We start from the raw sequence: 18,687 nt of genomic DNA on the forward strand, positions 1-18,687 counted from the left end.
CTCAACTTTCCTGACCACCTTTGTTGCTTGTTTCTTTACTTCTGTTTGTCAGAGTAAACTTCACCGGATGAGGCCCCATCTAGAGCTTTGTCATACAATTTTAAATAGTGGTGGCTTCCTCCAAATAATCCTGTGAAGGGTAGTTAAGGTGCTGAGAGTTATAAAGAGACACCCTATTCCTCTTACAATTTCCAGAGTAGTTTAACATTCAATCCTTTTTCCCAGGGAACTCTGGGCTTTTTCTTTCTTTCTTTGTGTGTCTTCAAAGACATGCTGGGACATGCATTTATTTTTGGCTAGCAATGGATGCTGTGAGCCTGGCAACTTGTTGATACAAATGCATGTTCAGGAACACCATACAAACGTATCATACACAAGTATACACCATATAAAAATAGTTTGAGAAGGGGCATGAGGTTGTTCACAGCTTGATTTGACCTTGGGTTATTTATTGTGTAAGTAAACTGAGTGCTATTGCCAGTTTGGTGTGGGGAGACTGTGAACAGATTGGTGGTGATTTTAAGATGTACTCTGCACAAAGGATGATGACCAAACCAGTGTATTTAAAACAAACTGGAATGCACATTACATATGAGAAAGGGTCTCCAGAAATCTCTCTCTTCCAACTACCTGAAGGCCTAGATTGCTGAGGTGGTGGTGTTTTTTAAGATCTACTTTTCACTTGGCATTTTGGTAAGAGTAGCAGTGATTCGAAGCATAATGTGGCTGGCTGGCAATGAAGCATTTCTATTTCAGGCTGAAGTTATTGTTATGGAAGAACTAAATACAGATTCTTCATTGGGGAGGCAGGTGCACTCTGTACATGCACACAACATTTATTTCTGAGGCTCAGAATTCTTAATCATGTATTCCCTTGTTCAAGGTAAACCTCTCAGGACAGCATCACGTTTTGATTAAATATTGTCTGCACATTTTCCTTCTCAGTAAGCCACCATAAAAAACAGCCCACCATAAGATATTGAGACTAATTAAGATTTTATCCTCTGCGCCACAGCTCAGTGTATTGCATTGGGTACATTACTGTGGTACACTTTCAATCAAGGGGGTTGGTCAGCTAGCCATGGCTTACAGAAACAACGAAACAACTGTCCAATTGCATTTTAAGGCCTAGCAAATGTATTATTGCATAAGCTTTTGTGGATTACCAAGAAGGATGCATTTGATTAAGCAGACTCTGTGATCTACTTTACAAGGTTGCTGTGAGGCTAAAGAGACTATAAACACTTTGGCAAACCTAAAATGCTATTACAAAAAGTAGAGGAGTGCCTGGGATAGTTCAGATGATAACTCAGTATGCAGAGTCTATATATTAGTATGGGAGCATGGATTGCCACTGCCTGCACATCTCACCCAGGCAAGCCTGTCCCAGCAGATTTGCCAAGGACCTAACATGTAAGGTCCAATGTTCATAGGCCTGAATATCCTGGTTGTATCCCAGATTATGTTTTCTTTGATTTCTGAATTGGGTTTATTTTCATGATTCAAGACCTAACCCCAACCCTCCAATTCAAAATCAGGGACAGGCAGGCTGGATGTAGACTTTTTATTATGATTATTCCTTATTTATCAGTATTGCATTTATATCCATTCCACCTTTCCTCAAAGGAGCTCAAGGTGGCATGCATTCATTCATTTCCCCATGTTATCCTCACAACCACCCTGTGAGGTAGGTTAGTCTGACAGTGACTGGCCCAAAGTCACACAGTGGTGTGTGGCCAAGTGGTGATTTTAACCCTGGTGTCTCAGGTCCTAGTGCACTTAGTATCTCTATACCTTATTCCACATTCTTGGGAAAAGATAAAGTGAGTAAGTGGGGAGAGGGTAGAATATTTTCCCATAGGTCTGGAAATTTATGGGGTCCTTTGTTAAGGCCTATGTGGCACCTTTAACTAATTCAAGCTGCAATCCTATGCATTTCAATCCCCATGCAATATAGTTATTGTGGTATGAATCTGCACTTAGCACGTAAGTGCCTTGTTGTTGTTTAGTCGTTTAGTCGTGTCCGACTCTTTGTGACCCCATGGACCAGAGCACGCCAGGCATGATTTAAGTATTAAAAAACTTCAATGCTTAAGTGTCCAATCTTTCTTTGCAAAGGGTAAGGACGGGGAGAACCAGAACAGGTGGAGGCAACGTAACTTTTCTCAGAGCAGTGAAGCAACTGTGAGAGAAGGAAGCCCTTCTGAACCAACATAAGTCCTTTCTGTTTTGTTAAGTACAACTGTACCATAGTATCTTTTTAAGGGAGGAGGATGGGCAGAAGACAGGAACAACTTGGGCATGCTTCTGTGACCTAGGAACCCTACACAGTCCAGTGGTCACTGCCTACTTATGCTATACATTGATAGTGGAAAGTTACATACTCGAAATATATTGGGTGGAAATCCAGGCAACTATCTCTCCTCTTAGTGTTGTGCCATATGACTACATAATGCTTCCATGTGCATTTGTGGTGGGAACTTATAAAGAATGGAACGATTCACAATAGTTCAGGAACCTCATAGCGTGTAAGAGGTGCACATGTGAATTCTCAGCTGTAAGTTGTAGTTGAATTAGTATAATGGTATATGGTTGAATCACTATGATGGTCATGTGAGGTGCCACTTATACCTGATATCTGCAGACCTGCATGTTCTAAGCTTGTCTACCCAAAACATGTATAAAATAGAGGTTAGGTAGAGATTTAAAGGGGCAGAGTTTCAGCCAGAATTTTGTTTCAACTGTTGGATATCACTGCCTCCTTTATGCAGAAGCAATGCTACAGTATAATTACAGAACCCACTGAAGGGCAGGGGAGATGTATGAATGAGAAAGTGGGAAAAAGCAGCCCTTGCAACACTCCTAGTTTACAGCAAAGCTAGTCTCCATTTGTTTTACAATATGCCTGACTTTGGGGGGAGGGAGAAAAAAGCGATGTCAGGGGAAACCTGTAACCAAAAGAAGAGAAGGGGCACTTCAATACAATTAGCTAACTTGGGGTGGGTAGTTATAGAGGATCAACTTACCATGAGAACGGGCCTTCTTTGCTTCCATTTTGCTTAATTTCTAAAAGTTGGGGAGTTTTAAAAAGTTATTTTAGAAAGCTGAGCAGCCAACCACAATGGGAATTCCCTCCCTGTAAAACCATTTCAGCAATCAAATTGCCACCTGCAAATGATGTAGTAAACTGTTATAGACATTTCAATCTATCCCTAGTTTAGGTATCAAGGAATATGACTCTGACTGAGCCAATGGTTCTTTGCTATTTTCTACATCTCCACAGTACATGAGTTGCATCCATCTATGTGTCTCTGTATGTGTCGACATCCCCTCCATAATTAAATAAGAGACCCAACCATTTTGCTTGTACCACCATTACCCACACTTATTAGCATAACAATTGTTGTCAGAACTTTTTACTGCCACTGCATTTCAGTTTCAGTAACAGATATTTAGAAAATAAATACAATATTTAGAAGTTGAAAAAAATTCCACCATGAGTTACAGTAACCATGCAATAAAATTTGGTTGATTAGAGCTCATCTTTAACATTGCGATCTTTTTTCTTCCTTTTTTCTTTCTTGCCTTCTTTTCCTTTCGGTTCCTCGTTTTCATTAATCTTTTTATACACAACATCTTGTCCCTGTCTTCTCTTCCATTCTCTCTCCTGTTTATTCAAACAAGAATTGTAAAGCATGTTGGCAAGATGAAAAACCATGTGAAATATTAATATAAATAAGCTGCAAATAACTTATTCAATAGTATTCCATGTGTTAAGACCAAATGAAGGTTATAGGAATACATTACCTCGAGTCAATTTTTAAAAAATGTGAATGTCACAGCCAGAATATGAAATGCAGACATTTATTTCTATAAGTTTCCATAAGAGATTTGTTTTTGAAATCTGCCTCCCTTTCCTTCTTGGCAAAGAGTCAGTGAGAAAGAGGGCCTCAAACTGAAAATGTAGGTTCAAGCCTTAACTCTGAAGGTATTTCCCCCCAATCTAAAGTCACGATGAAAATTCCTAATAATCAGACGTGATGCAACACTGAAAACTTTCCCACCCTCAGATATTTTTGTCACTTTCTTTAGTGTTGTACATACATTGCTGGACTTTTTGTTATTTTTGTGCAATCTGTACAGCTACATTTGCACATTTATTCCTTAGTTTTCAGTGAGAATTTAACTAGCTTCCTTTAACACCTAAAGCTTGTGCTTTTCAAGCAGATCTTAATATGTCTGGAACTACATCAGTTTTGTTTCTTACACTGTAATAATGGAAGCATGCATTTCTACAGTTATTTGCTGGCTACTTCTATGTATAAAAATATTATGTACAGTAGATATAGTACTGTATTGATTTTATGAATCCTGTTAGTGCTCATTATGGTTAACTAAACTCTGCAGGATGTGCAGTCTAATAATTCTATGCATGTTTACACAGAAGTAAATCCTACTATGTTCAACAAGATTTACTTCTAGGTAAGGGTGCACAGGATTACAGCTTGTTCGAACAAGACTGACTGAACTTAACAAGATATAGTATCAAGCAGATATGTGTAAGAATCAGACTATAAGGAACTTGGCATATTTCTTGAATAGTAATGGGATATTGTGTACCCTCATAAATTATGCTTGCTTTACAACTTACCTCCTGTTCACCCACTTTTTCCTTAGTCCTTCAGGCCCAAGGATGGTGTACCTCAGACCAGCAAAGATACCCCATTGAATCCTGGTCCTGTTTTACCTTATGAAGCATCTGAGCCTTACTGTATTGCTAGAGGAATTCTCTTGTGAGCTAATGATGACAGCAACCAACAGCCTGGATCAATTCACAGGAGGATTCTTCTGCCAATGCTGTAGGGCTCAGGTGCTTCCTAAGGCAATCAGAACCAGGTACTGGTATTCCTGGATACAACTCTGTGGTTAAAGGTCCAAGTGACCTGTGCTGGGAATGCCTTTCACCAACTTTGTCTGGTATACCAGCTATGTCCATAACTGGATCGTGATAACCGTAGTCCATGCATAAGTAACCTCAAGACTTGATAACAGCAGTATACGCTATGTGGGGAAGTCCTTGGGCCTGGTCTAGAACCAGGTAGTGCAGAATGTAGTGGCGAGACTGCTGCAGGGTTCAGGGCTCTTATGGTAATTATACAAATGCCTGGACACCTGGAGCTGTGCAGGTATACTAGCAGAAGCCCTTCTGCACTATCTCAATGCAGCCACTCTTGTATGGTGATTACGTTACTTACAAATGTGGGACCCCACATTTCATTCCCAGCATCTTCAGCATATTGTTCATCATTTGTGATAAGAAAATTGTCAAAGATTGTACCAGACTTTCCCTGTTGGAATGAAAAAGGTAGAAGGGAAAAATGAGTTACTGAAGTAAACACAATCTAGCTAGATTTGTGAGCCATATATGATAATGGAAGTTCAACAATGTGTACTCAGAAGAATTCAGTGACACTTATTATTAGGTAATGGAGTTATGACCGCTTCCTGAATTTGACACCATCAAGAATGGTGCAGCCTGGCTTCACCAGAAAAAGCTCGCAATATAAATTTGGTGTAACATTGGATACAATTATTAAAGGTGATGCAAAAAAACCCAAAAACCTACGGGTGGAATTAAATGTGAGACGGAGCAAGCTCCTCTCTTCTCCCACCACATGCTGTTCTGGGGGTTTTCCTCCTCACTCCTTCCATCCAATTTTAAGGGGCTGACAGGGAGAAGAGGAAACCCCATTGCGCAAGTTGAAGTCCTTGTGCAGGGCTTCTGCTGACGGGGCTGGTTATGTGAGTCTTGCCTTATAGCTACAATAGAATGCTGCAAGAATGGGTGATACGTGGTTTCTAGAAGTGAGACTGTACAAAGCTGCATTATTTTCTTCTCAACCCTGTATTCAGTGGCTATCTATTTATTTAAAATAATTTATTTCCTTCTGTATACTAAAATAATATAAAATATGAACAAGCAATAGAAAATGGCAGCGTGCATATATAATATTTCATTGTTATTTTGAGGAAAACTTCCTAGCTCACACATGCATAACATAGTAACCAATTCCTTCAACCAGAAATTCAACATTTTGTGATGGAAGCAAATATATAGTGTCTCAAAGCTGTTGCTTCATATCTATATTAAGTTTATATTTATTCTACTGTGTTTTTGTTTTCATTCTGTAGAATTTTGATTTTAAAAAAATTCAATTTCTGTTTGCCATGGACTAGGTAAAATGGGTTGGAATTCAACCATGACATGCAAAGGGTATGGAATTAGGTGATTGTCCCCATTTCTTCTTTAGGAAACTGTCTCGTTTTCTGAAGACTAGAAGCCAGATTCAAAATGCTTCTATTTCCCTGTATCAGGAAGGCTTACCTATGTATCTAGTTATGGTATCTGGAGCCTATTACAGTGGTACCTCGGGTTACAAACACCTCGGGTTACAAACACTTCAGGTTACAGACTCCGCTAACCCAGAAGTAGTACCTTGGGTTAAGAACTTTACTTCAGGATGAGAACAGAAATCGCGCGGCTGTGGCAGCGGGAGGCCCCATTAGCTAAAGTGGTACCTCAGGTTAAGAACAGTTTCAGGTTAAGAATGAACCTCCAGAACAAATTAAGTTCGTAACCAGAGGTACCACTGTATTGAAAAATGATTCTCAGATTGCAGATGTCTTAGGCTTTGCATTAAAAGCCCCACATTTCATCAATATACACGTAAGTCAAAAGTAAGTTCCACTGTGTCTTCCAATTTAGCATGCACCTATTCTAATAAATTCAGAATTAACACTGCATTCATACTCAAAGCCAGTACACAGGTTTGTCATCCCATCAATCCAGCTATATCATAATCTTCTAATCTCAGAGGCCATTCTTCTCAAATTATCTACTCCACAATAATCCTACTCCAGAGTACATGGTGTGAAGATCACCACTGAAGCAGATTCTATAGATGACCATGCAGCCGTTTGAATTAATTGCAAATGCTGCAAATGGAAAACACAATACAGTGGTACCTCAATTTAAGAACAGTCCTGTTTAAGAACGATTCGGTTTATGAACTCCGCAAAACTGGAAGTAGCGTCCCGGTTTGTGAACTTTACGTCGGTCTAAGAATGGAATCCGAACGGTGGAAGTGCACCGGCGTCAGGAGGCCTCATTAGCGAAAGTGCACCTCGGTTTAAGAATGGTTTTGGTTTAAGAACAGACTTCCGGAACTGATTAAGTTTGTAAACCAAGATACCACTGTATATCATATTTTCAAAATGAATAGGCTGCTAATGCTATTTTTCTCCTGAGAATGATTCAAATTAGAAAATTGGACACCTTTTCCCTCATAATGGTACAGAATACAACTAGACTCTGTAATAAGAATTATCTTTCCAGTTAAGGAATTATTTCTGAAAACTCTATAAAATACATACCTGTAAAATTTCTAAACCAATGACACTGATGTTGAAATACTTGTAAAGATTAGGATCAGGTGTGTATTCTGGATTATCAACTAATGGCTGAACCCATATGCCATTATAATTGGGATTTTTGATTATACGGGGCTTCCAAATTCCCTAAAAAAGAGCAATTGAGACAAGCTTGAAGTTTATTTCCTCCCAAACCCAATTTAATCAAAATAAATCTTGGCTAAGTCTAGTGAAAGAAAAATAATAATATGGAATGTATTATCATCATTTGCTAAATATGTACTGACACATTATTTACAGTTTTGAGTGTGGGCCTTTCATAGTGATAATGCCAAGAGAAGCTTTATTTTTCAATAAGTAAAACCAATTATATACCATTGACTTGTACTTTAACAATGATTTCACTAGGATGGGGAGGTAGCCGTCCATATGTTGTTGGTTTCCCACTTCTCAACATCCCTTCCATACTATGTTGGCTGGGGCTTATGGGAGTTGGAGTCTAGCAACAACTGGAGAGCTACAGGTTCCTCACTCCTGTCTTAATCTGAAGATAATACAAGCAGTGGTGGAGGAACCCTCTCCGGCACCCGGGGGGGGCAGCCCGTACTGAGTGTGCATGTGCAGCATCCTGTATGGGATGCCGCACATGGGTGGCAGCAGCCCATACGGTCGCTGTGCAAGAGGCAGCCCATACGGATGCCCATATGGATGGTGCAGCCCATATGGACACCGCACGAGTGGCGTCCATACAGACTGTGTGCGCCCTCGGCTGCTCTACAGCTGGGGGGGAGGGGCCATCTTGTCACACACACCCCGAGTGGCACCCAGGGCGAACCGCCCCCTCCACAGGCCCCTGAATACAAGTGGGAGAAGGGGACAGGAATGGAAACAGGAGGGGGGGAGCTGATGAGTTGTGAATAGAATGGAGAAAGCAAGAAGTGATGGAAAGAGAAGTGAAGGTGGAGACACAACCAGGGATTCGAGCTGCAAAACTAAAAGTTGCAAATCTAAAGGTTTGAAACTGATAATATAAGGTGGGGAAAAGTTCTGCAAGGACTTAAAAATACCATGTGACAATCGTGGTAATGGAAGAAAACCATAGACAATGATTTCAGTAGAGAGTAGTCAGTAGAGAGTAGGAAAAGCAGACTGGAGACAGCAACTACTTGAAAGTGGTAAAGAAAGAGAGAGAAAGAAAGAGAAAGAGGAATCCAAACCAGTGGGTCAAAAAGAGAGCAGCAAAAAAAACAGAGAAAGCAGTACCTAGCTGAGGACTTAGTAAGTGATGGGATATAGCTGCTTGAAGGGAGATACTGGTTCAAGAGATGGCATTTAAGGATGGGGGACTTGAGAAATACAGACAAAGCCAGATGAAGGTAGATTCAGGAAGACTGAACAGGAGAGTAGGTAGTAAGATAAAATGCCTCAGGTTTAAGCATGGTACCTTTTTGGACCAGTGGGCACACTTTGAATTCTGAGGAAGTGCTGTGGGTGCCTGTTACAAAATGGCTGCTATGGGGGTATGGCATAAGACAAGATTAGAGAGTGCAGTCACTGCTGCTCCCTCACCCCTGGACCTCACACAAATGCCATATGTGTGACTCCCCCCCCAAAAAAATACATCTCTCTCAACCCAGACTATTACTGAGAAACCCCACCCTTTAGAAAAGTTCCTCCATGGGTAAAGGAAATGCCTATTTTTTGAAAACAAAACCAAAACCCAAAGATGCTCAAGGGACACAAACTTGGCACCAGGTAGATAATTCCTGGACTAAGTCATACTCAGAGACTTACTGAATTCAATGGAATTGACTAACATAAATCTATCCATTTAAATGGGTCTACTCTGAGTATCACAAGGAGAAGGGGACGGCAGAGGACGAGATGGTTGGATAGTGTTCTCGAAGCTACCAGCATGCGTTTGACTAAACTGCGGGAGGCAGTGGAAGACAGAAGTGCCTGGCGTGCTCTGGTCCATGGGGTCACGAAGAGTCGGACACGACTAAATGACTAAACAACAACAACAACAACTCTGAGTATATGACCCCTAATGTTTACCATCTAAGTCTCTGCATTTATTATTATGCAGACCTATACCAGGCTTACTCTGTACTCCGGGTTTGGAACCGATGGTGGTGCCCACTCTCCATCCATTTCTTCATCCCAGTCATCTGGCTTCGTGACATTTGGGTCAGGAATTCTTTCTGGCTGATCCCAATCCTAAAACAGTATGCATTCAGATGATCAATAAAGATTGTTTTCTCAAACATCGACTTTAGCAGCAAGATAATCCTGACAGTTTAATAAAATGCTTGCTCATTTAATATCACATTGACCGATTAGTAAGTTGAGTTCTGTGTTGGAAGAGTAGCAAAATATATATGTAAATAAATACATAAAAATAAGTATTGGTTATTATATTGTTTTCTGTTATCATTTAGCATTTCATATGTTACCACACTTAACAAGCTTTTAGGTTCTGTGGCATTCAACAAAATTCACTGCAACTACTACCAGGCATGGAAATTTGTATTAATCCCGTGATGGACATATACTGTATTGAACTCTGTGTTGAACCAAAGGTGAACTGTTCTGGAAGCACTGCAAACACCATCTTGGTAGTCAATATAACCCCACAATTAATTGGTAGTTGATGTAACAATGAGCTCATGTATGTTCATACTCAATTCCTTTGATATAAATTAATTGGCTTGTTTTGATGTTATCCTTATCTGTGGGCTTGGGGTGCTGGGCTTTGAGTCCAGAATGGGGAACTATCTATAAGACTTGGGGATTTGCCATCTATACCCTTATCTGGTAAGGTCAAGTAAGAAGTCCTGGCAAAAGTGACATATGCTGCTTTGTGTATAAAGAATGCATAAATGTTTGCTTGGGTGCAGACATTTGTCTGTAAAGGCGAAGACAAATGCCACTGAGATGCAGAATTGATTTTAGAGTTTAACCCAACTCAGCCCCAGGCAAGTAAATGATCATATATTGCCTCAGCTCCTCCATTTGCTAAATGGAAGTAATAATTAGCTACCATTGTGAAATTGACTGAAGTAAGCATTATTTAAGACAATGATAATAAAAAGGGAATGATGGATATCAGACTGTAGTTGGAGCAAATCACAGAATTATAAGCACAGCTGCAACACCCACTGACTTCAACAGAGACTACAAGAGATGGTCAGTGGACAGAATGCAACTGGGGAAGTAGACAGTTTTAATGTACATATATATTTATATAGAAAGAGAAACCATGATACTGAAACTTTACATCTGGTTTCTTGTCCATGGGATCTTCAATAAGCTCCCTTTCATCCCAGTAGTCAGGTTTTGCCATTTCATGATCAACTATCTTCCTTGGAGGAAGGAAGTCCCAGTCATCTTCTAGATGGCCAGCCTCAGCAACATAATTATCAACTTTCACTTCATATGTTAAATCTGGACGTAGTATCAAAGTGTAGAGATGGGTAAAGTCATCGGTCTCGAAAAAGAAAAATAATAAAGATTATTACATAAGTAGAGAGTTCTTTTCTCATATTCCAAACTGACGGCTGGTTTTTCCTGTTAAATGTTGCAACAGAATATAAACTAAATGAAAAAAAAATGGCATACTGATTATCTACTCAATCACTGCTTGAAGAGTTTGGAGGCCAGAAAATTGAGGACATGCCATGGTACTTATTATTGGGTGATGAGAGCTTCTTGGGTTGTGTGTCAAAAGTAAATGGTGCCTAGGATGCAAGAGTGGCAACCATAATGATTGGTGCCCATCAGGCAAAGTTTGTTCTTGGCTACAGCTTGTGGTTAAGGAGAAGAGCTTAACCATGCACCTGGGTTCAGAGGACACATTAAGCAAAACTTTGGCTTAGTTGCTGCACCACACTTAGCTAAAAGGTCCAGGGAACAACAAAGCAGAACAAAGCTCCAGCATGTTTGCATGGTCCCAGTAACAATACATATCAACAAAAGAAATGGAATGTGAAATCCAGACTTGTAGTTTATTTCCCTGAAACAAACCTGCTGCTCATGTTCTCTCCAAACAAAGTACAATCTTGATTCAGATGACATAACATGCCAATGCTTGTAGCTTGTTGGTCCTGGTGCAGTGTGGTCAGGAGCAGCAGTGAATGAGTTGTGGTGAATTAATTGAGGACTTTTTGAGCAGCATGCACTAGCACTTTTCATTAACATTAAACTATGGTTAAACTATCCCTTACTCGCCAACATAATTCTAATATACGTTACTATTAATTCGAAAAACACTACTTGACCCAGACTTCAGTTATCGGTTTTTCACTGTTGCTTGTGTGTGGAAAGTAGAATTTCAGCAAGACAGAAAGATACAAAAAATACGATTAGTAGAGGAAAACTAGCAGCAAAGATTAGAAATCAACAATGCTTCTCAAATACCAAAAAAATACTGATCATACCTCACATGTGATGTTTTTTTTGATCAAGTAATAATCATCTTTATAGTTGAAGATAACCTGCACTATCTTTTTGTCTTCTCCACATATATCTGGACCTAGGAGAAAACAACAGTGCTCTAAAAACCCAATTGACTTGGATCAGAATTCCACCTGCACAAATATGTCAATGATAGTTTGAACACTGATTTAGAAATTGCTATTAATAGTACTTTCTTCTTCTTCAAACGTGGAAGGTGACTTACTTACTTCCTGTCCCTTGCAACCAACATTTTAATATTTTAAAACCATTTTAACCCCACTACAACATACATGGGAGATGAAAGAGCGGTTTTCAAAAATTGTAAGTAATAAGCAAAGTGTTAGACACATTGATTGCCAGTAAGTTTAAAAAAAAATATGTCAAACGGGTTGATAGCTACTACTTTCAGCAGCTTTAAAAAAGTTCAGATTTATGTTCATGGTCTATTGCTGTGTATCTGTATAGCTAAATTCAATCTTCAGAGACAGTATCAAATGTTGGCACCATACAATGGGGCAGCGGAGTTGAGCTGTCGTCTTCATGCCCTGCTTGTAAGCTCCCTGGAAGACTTCACCCTGATCCAGCAACCTTGTCGTCAGCTCATTGAATATACTTTGCAAAACATAAGGAAGCAAAAACTGGCTGTGTTTGCCCATAATAAAGGTAAAGGTACCCCTGCCCATCAGGGCCAGTCGTGACCGACTCTAGAGTTGCGCACTCATCTCGCTCAAGAGGCCGGGAGCCAGCGCTGTCCGAAGACACTTCCGGGTCATGTGGCCAGCGTGACTAAGCTGCATCTGGCGAGCCAGCACCAGCGCAGCACACGGAAATGCCGTTTACCTTCCCGCTAGAAAGCGGTCCCTATTTATCTACTTGCACTTAGGGGTGCTTTCGAACTGCTAGGTAGGCAGGAGCTGGGACCAAATGACGGGAGCTCACCCCGCCGCGGGGATTCGAACTGCCGACCTTTCAATCGGCAGGTCCTAGGCTCTGTGGTTTAACCCATAGCACCACCCGCGTCCCTTTGTTTGCCCATAATACTGAGCCATTAATTGTGGTTTAGTAAGCTAACCAGTGCACAAGGTGCATGCTGGTGCATGTATCCCATGTGCTCCCACTCTGCTTCTTCCTTAGTTGAGTGGGGAAACAAACCACTGAGCTTAACATTCTCCCCAAACCAATTCTTGTGGTTTTTCTCTCCAAATAAACCATGTTTGGGAAGTCAAGAACTTGGCTTCAGATTTTGGTTTTCTGGAGAAAAACAAACTACAAGAGCTGATTCAAGTGTAATGATAAGCCAACTGCTCTGTTGTGTGTTTCCTCACTTGACTACCGGAAGCGTATGGTAGGCGCTCTTGAGCTTTCTGCACCAGATAGTTGACTAATCCATAAGTCATGGCACAGCATTGTGTGCAACCACTGATTCTCACTGATATATACAGTGATGCAGACTCAAAAAATATGAAAACAGAAATTTCCTTATAGTGCTAAGCCCAATTCTCTCTTGGCTTGCACTGTAAAAATGGATATGCTCTGACTGCTGACTAATAAGACATGTTGAGAACTTACCAAACATAATATAATATTCAGAATCTTCATTCATAACCTCTTGAACCAGGTCTGCAGAATAAAGTTTAACATAGGCACCACCACAATCGACATGTTGGTCATATTTTACTGTATACTGAAGCACTAACGTCTGACCTTCATTGTTGAAGGGCGGAAACCTTGCTGACACTGCATAATACTTAGTGTCTTCAGTTGCCTTCAGACCTGTAAAATTAAATTAAAGATCTAGAACTATGGTTTAGACGACTTATTGTACTTTCACAAAATCCTGTCCTTACTGTGGTTATAATAATATAACCGCAAAGACTGTCTGGCATTATGTAGGATACGAATATTAAATAACCTCTTGCCAGTTATACTGTTAACAAGAGTAGAAACCACCAATATACAAAATACCACTGTTGATTACTCGGGGAAGTTAGAAACTTGCATAAATATTAGTCAAGAAACAATTTACAGAGCCTGTACATCAATTGGGAAATAGACAAAGAGAAAATGGAGATGTCTGGGAAAAGGGAAAACAAAAGTTCAAGCACCTATAACCACTGATTGTTGGTGCTTGAACAGAAAGCCCTGTGCAGCTGACAATCAGCTGATCATTGGAGCTTCAAAGTGCAGTCAGTGCCAACAATCAGCTGGGATTCGCTGCAATAGCATGCTTCCCATCCCCCCAGAGGAAGCAGTCTGAATTCAGAGCACTGGAAGAAGTGCTTTAAACCCATGTCACTTTATACATAGAGGGGGAAATGCTGTTTTTAGGAGCATTTTTCCCTCTGCAGAGACTTTGAAGGGACTCCCTATAACCACCAATCAACAGTCTCTTTGAAGGCATGCTTCCAGCTCCAATCAGCTGACAGTCACTGAAAGAGCTTCTTCAAAAGTGGTTGCTCTAACTACTGATCAGCTTCTTCTTTTAACAATGTCAGGGAAACAACTGGTGGGTAGCCTCCTACTGGTCAGATCCAGTTCCCCACTCCTGCCTTAAATCTACAGGGATCCAATTTATTATCTTTACTAGCACAGGTGGCTAGGAGTGCCTTTTGTCATTTTAGCTTGACCCTATCTTAGGAAAAAAGTAACACACTCACTGGTTGCATCCAGACTAGGCCACTGTAATGCTCTCTCTATAGATCTGCCTTTACATGTGGCTCAGAAAATCCAACTGGTATAGAACGCAGCCACCAGGATCTCATGTGATTTGGGCATATTGGATCATGTTACACTTATTCTACACCAATTACATTGACTGACTGTTTATATATGGGCTCAATTTAAAGTGCTGGTTTGACTTTTAAAGAGCTAAATGTGTGGGATCACTTTACTTGTAGGATCTATCTGCACCCATACAAATTTGCTCAGATGCAGAAGCCCTGCTCTCTAGCCCACCACTAGGAAACATAATGACAGTTATGTAGATGTTTTGATACTAGCCAATATTGTGTCAATAATGGAATAAAAGTGAATGAAGGCATGCATTCAGTCACAAATCTCATTTTTCACAACCTGGGGGATGGGAGAATGCATTATTTTACCTTTATCTTTTTCTCTATCTCCATAAAACCTTCCTGATGCAACACGAAATTTACCATAATCAGATCTATGTTTAGATTGAACCCACCGTTTCTCCCATTCATCTGAAAAAGTGAAAGAAGTAGCAATGAGGTATAGCAAAACAATAACATGCAACAATTATTTCACATTGTGTAAAACAGAATGAATATTTTAGGACATACAGTGGTACCTCGGGTTACAGACGCTTCAGGTTACAGACTCCTCTAACCAAGAAATAGTACATTCGGTTAAGAACTTTGCTTCAGGATGAGAACAGAAATTGTGCAGCGGCAGCGCGGTAGCAGCAGGAGGCCCCATTAGCTAAAGTGGTGCTTTAGGTTAAGAACAGTTTCAGGTTAAGAACGGACCTCCAGAACGAATTAAGTTCTTAACCCAAGGTACCACTGTACAGTACGATGCAAATTAACTCATGGCTGCACCACACATGGGCTTAACAGCCATATAACAAGCAGTAATCTTCTTGATATTTAATCCAAACCCTGAACTGTGGTCAATGTTAACTGTGGTTTGTTTAAACCAACAACAAAATAACTTCATAGTTTGAAGGCGAGTTGTTTTAAACCAACAAAACTAAACATTAACCACATTTTTTCAATCTGCATAACACAATAAGCTGTGGTTAAGCAAAAGCAGAAGCAAACAGATTCTGAACTTCCCCTTGTGCTACTGTGCCAGAGGAAGAAAAGGGAGGGAAAGAGCATATGTATCAGAGGCAAACCATTGCTCAGTCTCATCATACTATACTGTGGTTTAGAGTGATATTTGAATGTGGCCACTGACAAGGAATAATACTAGAGCACTCATACTAGAGCACCTATGTTTTTCTTAAAGATCATTCAAGTGATGCAACCTTCATCATAGGCATAAAACCTGGCAGCAAACCTAAAAAGGCATTCTTGATATATCTTGAATTACATTTGGTTAAAAACAACCCTACAAAAAGTATTTTACTCAAGAATCCTTAGCTGAATATCACAAAAGCCTATATTTAACTCCATCTGGAGTTAGAGAAAACTGCTCAATGATCCCAAGAGACCACTCGCTACATGTTGAATCATGTTTGTGATTTGCCTAGTTTATGTCATGTTTATAACACTGAACATAGGGCTCAAAATTCAAACAAATGTAATATAAACCAAATTCAATTAATTTTCAAGCCATTTTGTAATGGACTTTCAGTACAAGACTGGCGTCATTTAGTATGTCTTCTATAAAGGGTGCAAACAGGCACAATAATAAATAATAACACCTGTACTGATCTTCCCATGGGATAGAAATAAGAAATTGGAAGAAGGGAGGAAATTGTATGGGAGGTAGATGAGGACATGTAATATACTCTCTCTTCCTAGGAAACAGCATTAAAAACCTCCAAGAATGATTAACCAGAATCAAACTATTAACCAAACCCAGAAACCTAATATTGTGAATGCATTTGCCTTTAGCTCCATATAGAGCAGCACTATAAATAAAACTGCAGTCTGCTTAGGAGTTGTTAAGAAGAGATATTGAATGATACTGAAATTAGTACACATAGCACAAATTATAAAGCTGTGCAGTCTCTTATGCAGGGAAACACACTATACTATATCAGGACTTCAGTTGCTTCTGAATGTTTCAGAACAGACAGTAAAAACTTTCTATCTGGGTTACCTTTTCTTCATAATTAAACAGATGAAACTATTAACTTTGGATACATCCTTTTATAAATTAGCTGTGCTCTAGGATTCCAAATGCATCAGGACTGACTCCTCATGTTCAACTGGTTTATCTCTGTTCCTTCCATGCATCACTCAAAATGAAATCCCATGCATGTCTACTCAGATGTAAGGGCCACTGAATTCAGTTAGACATATTGCCACGTAGGACAGCAGCCTCACAATATTTGCAAGACAACTGTCTTTAATTATTAGTTTTCCTAAACTTGGGAGGAAATTGCAAAAGGTCAGTCTTCTCTTTCATGCTTCTATTCTTTATTTTTTTTCTGTAGTGGTACTGAAAGTACTGATAGTTTAGTAGAAGGGATACCATACAAAATAGATATTTCATAGTGTTTTATCAATTAATTTTATTATTAAACAGTAAAAAAACAAAATCAAACAAGAATGCAACTCTTTAGAGTAAGGCTACATAAATGAAAGAAGATTTAGAAGTCAATGGTTTCCTTCCATAACAGAGAAACAGCAAAGCATCACTTACCTTCATCATCAAACTCTTCCCTAAAATACTCCTTTATTATTGTATGCTGTGGTGTCTCTAACATAGTAGAAGGGTTATCATCATTGTCATTGTCAGTTTGTTCCCCAAATACCAGTCCTATCAAGAAGGTCCCTAAGTAAATCAGCTGCATTACCGGTTTCATAGGAACTTAGCGTTCTGAAAGTGGTAGGAGGCTTCTTTAAACTGCACTAAGAGGACTATAGTAACACCCCCTCTGAAATATTGTCCCACTTCTCCTAATCTACAACCACAACAGTCACCACACTGATAATCATGCTGAACAGAAGAGTCTCTTCCACTGGTTAGAATCCATGAATAATTGAGCTACAAGGACCAATCAGAAGGGACCACGCAATTGCGCTAGCACAGAAACTCCCTGGAGTGTCTCAAAGGAAATGGATTCTGAAGACACAGGTGTCTGGATCTAATTCAGATCAATTCACACCCAGCAAGTGTATTGCCTTCTTACTCGACTACTCTTTGAAAGTATTGTTAGCATTCTGCCATTTGAAATATATTTGAGAACGTAGCAAGCAGAACTTTTTAGAATTCAGTACATCATAATAGCTCATCTTGTTTTTGTAAGTAAATATACTGTATTCATCTCAGTCAAAATAGCCTCAATCCCAACTGAAATGTTACCATTCCCACACTAGATTCCCTTTTGAAAATAAACTAAGTGGTTTGCAGCATTCTAGAAAAGAAAAGAAAAAGCTGGTCATGAGCTGTCACAATTTGACTACATTGTCTTTGTTGCTGTCTCTACTCCACATATTCAGCTAGTTATCAGTGTGTGTATATCCCACTCACATAAAAAGGAGTAAAGCTGCAAAGCCTTGCATGAGTAATCTACAAGAGCAGGAAGTTGATTAGAAACTATGGCCGCAGTTCTAATTCCACTTACCTGGCAGTAAGCCATATTTAATTCAGTGGGACTTAATTCTGTGTAGACATAGCTAGGATTGCAACTTTAAGCAGGAGTAGCTAGACTGTGTTCCTTCAGGTGCTGCTGATCTGTAACTTCCATCATCCACAAATACTGGCCATGCTGATTAAGGCTGATGGGTAGGGAGTCCAGCAATGTGTGCAGGGCCACAGGTTAGTCATCTCTGAACTAAAGGAATTAGAGCAGACACAAGCTTTATATCACTATGCAGAATCACCCCTCTACCATATAATTTCTAAACAAGATTGCAACCAAACACAGGTGGCTAACCAGAGGACCTCCAGATTTTTCTGAATTACCACTTCCATCATCGCTGCTCATTGGTCATACTGGCTGGGGCTCAGGTTTCCTAGTCCTGTTATAGTTGGTGACTATTCACTGTATTTCTCTAATTTGTATAAATCCAGAGTAATTCCAGTCATGATAAATGTTCAGATCAATCTCATGCATGTTTACTCTGAGGTAAGTCGCATGAGTTTAGGATTATAGCCTTA

General features: G+C 39.8%; 1 protein-coding gene across 1 annotated transcript; it reads right to left on the reverse strand.

The window, feature by feature from the left end:
* Positions 1-1,550: 1,550 nt before the first annotated feature.
* Positions 1,551-17,490, reverse strand: LOC308479860 (calreticulin-like). The gene is made up of 9 exons (XM_081010838.1): positions 17,227-17,490; positions 14,991-15,092; positions 13,459-13,662; positions 11,871-11,965; positions 10,712-10,921; positions 9,538-9,651; positions 7,435-7,578; positions 5,256-5,348; positions 1,551-3,667 (listed from the first exon to the last, which is right to left on the reverse strand). Exons 1-9 carry the CDS (start codon positions 17,387-17,389, stop codon positions 3,533-3,535), a joined length of 1,260 nt encoding a protein of 419 aa, XP_080866964.1. The 5' UTR covers positions 17,390-17,490; the 3' UTR covers positions 1,551-3,532.
* Positions 17,491-18,687: the final 1,197 nt, after the last annotated feature.

The sequence above is a fragment of the Podarcis pityusensis genome, assembly GCF_964106645.2.
Source record: "Podarcis pityusensis genome assembly, chromosome: 6".
NCBI lineage: Eukaryota > Metazoa > Chordata > Lepidosauria > Squamata > Lacertidae > Podarcis > Podarcis pityusensis.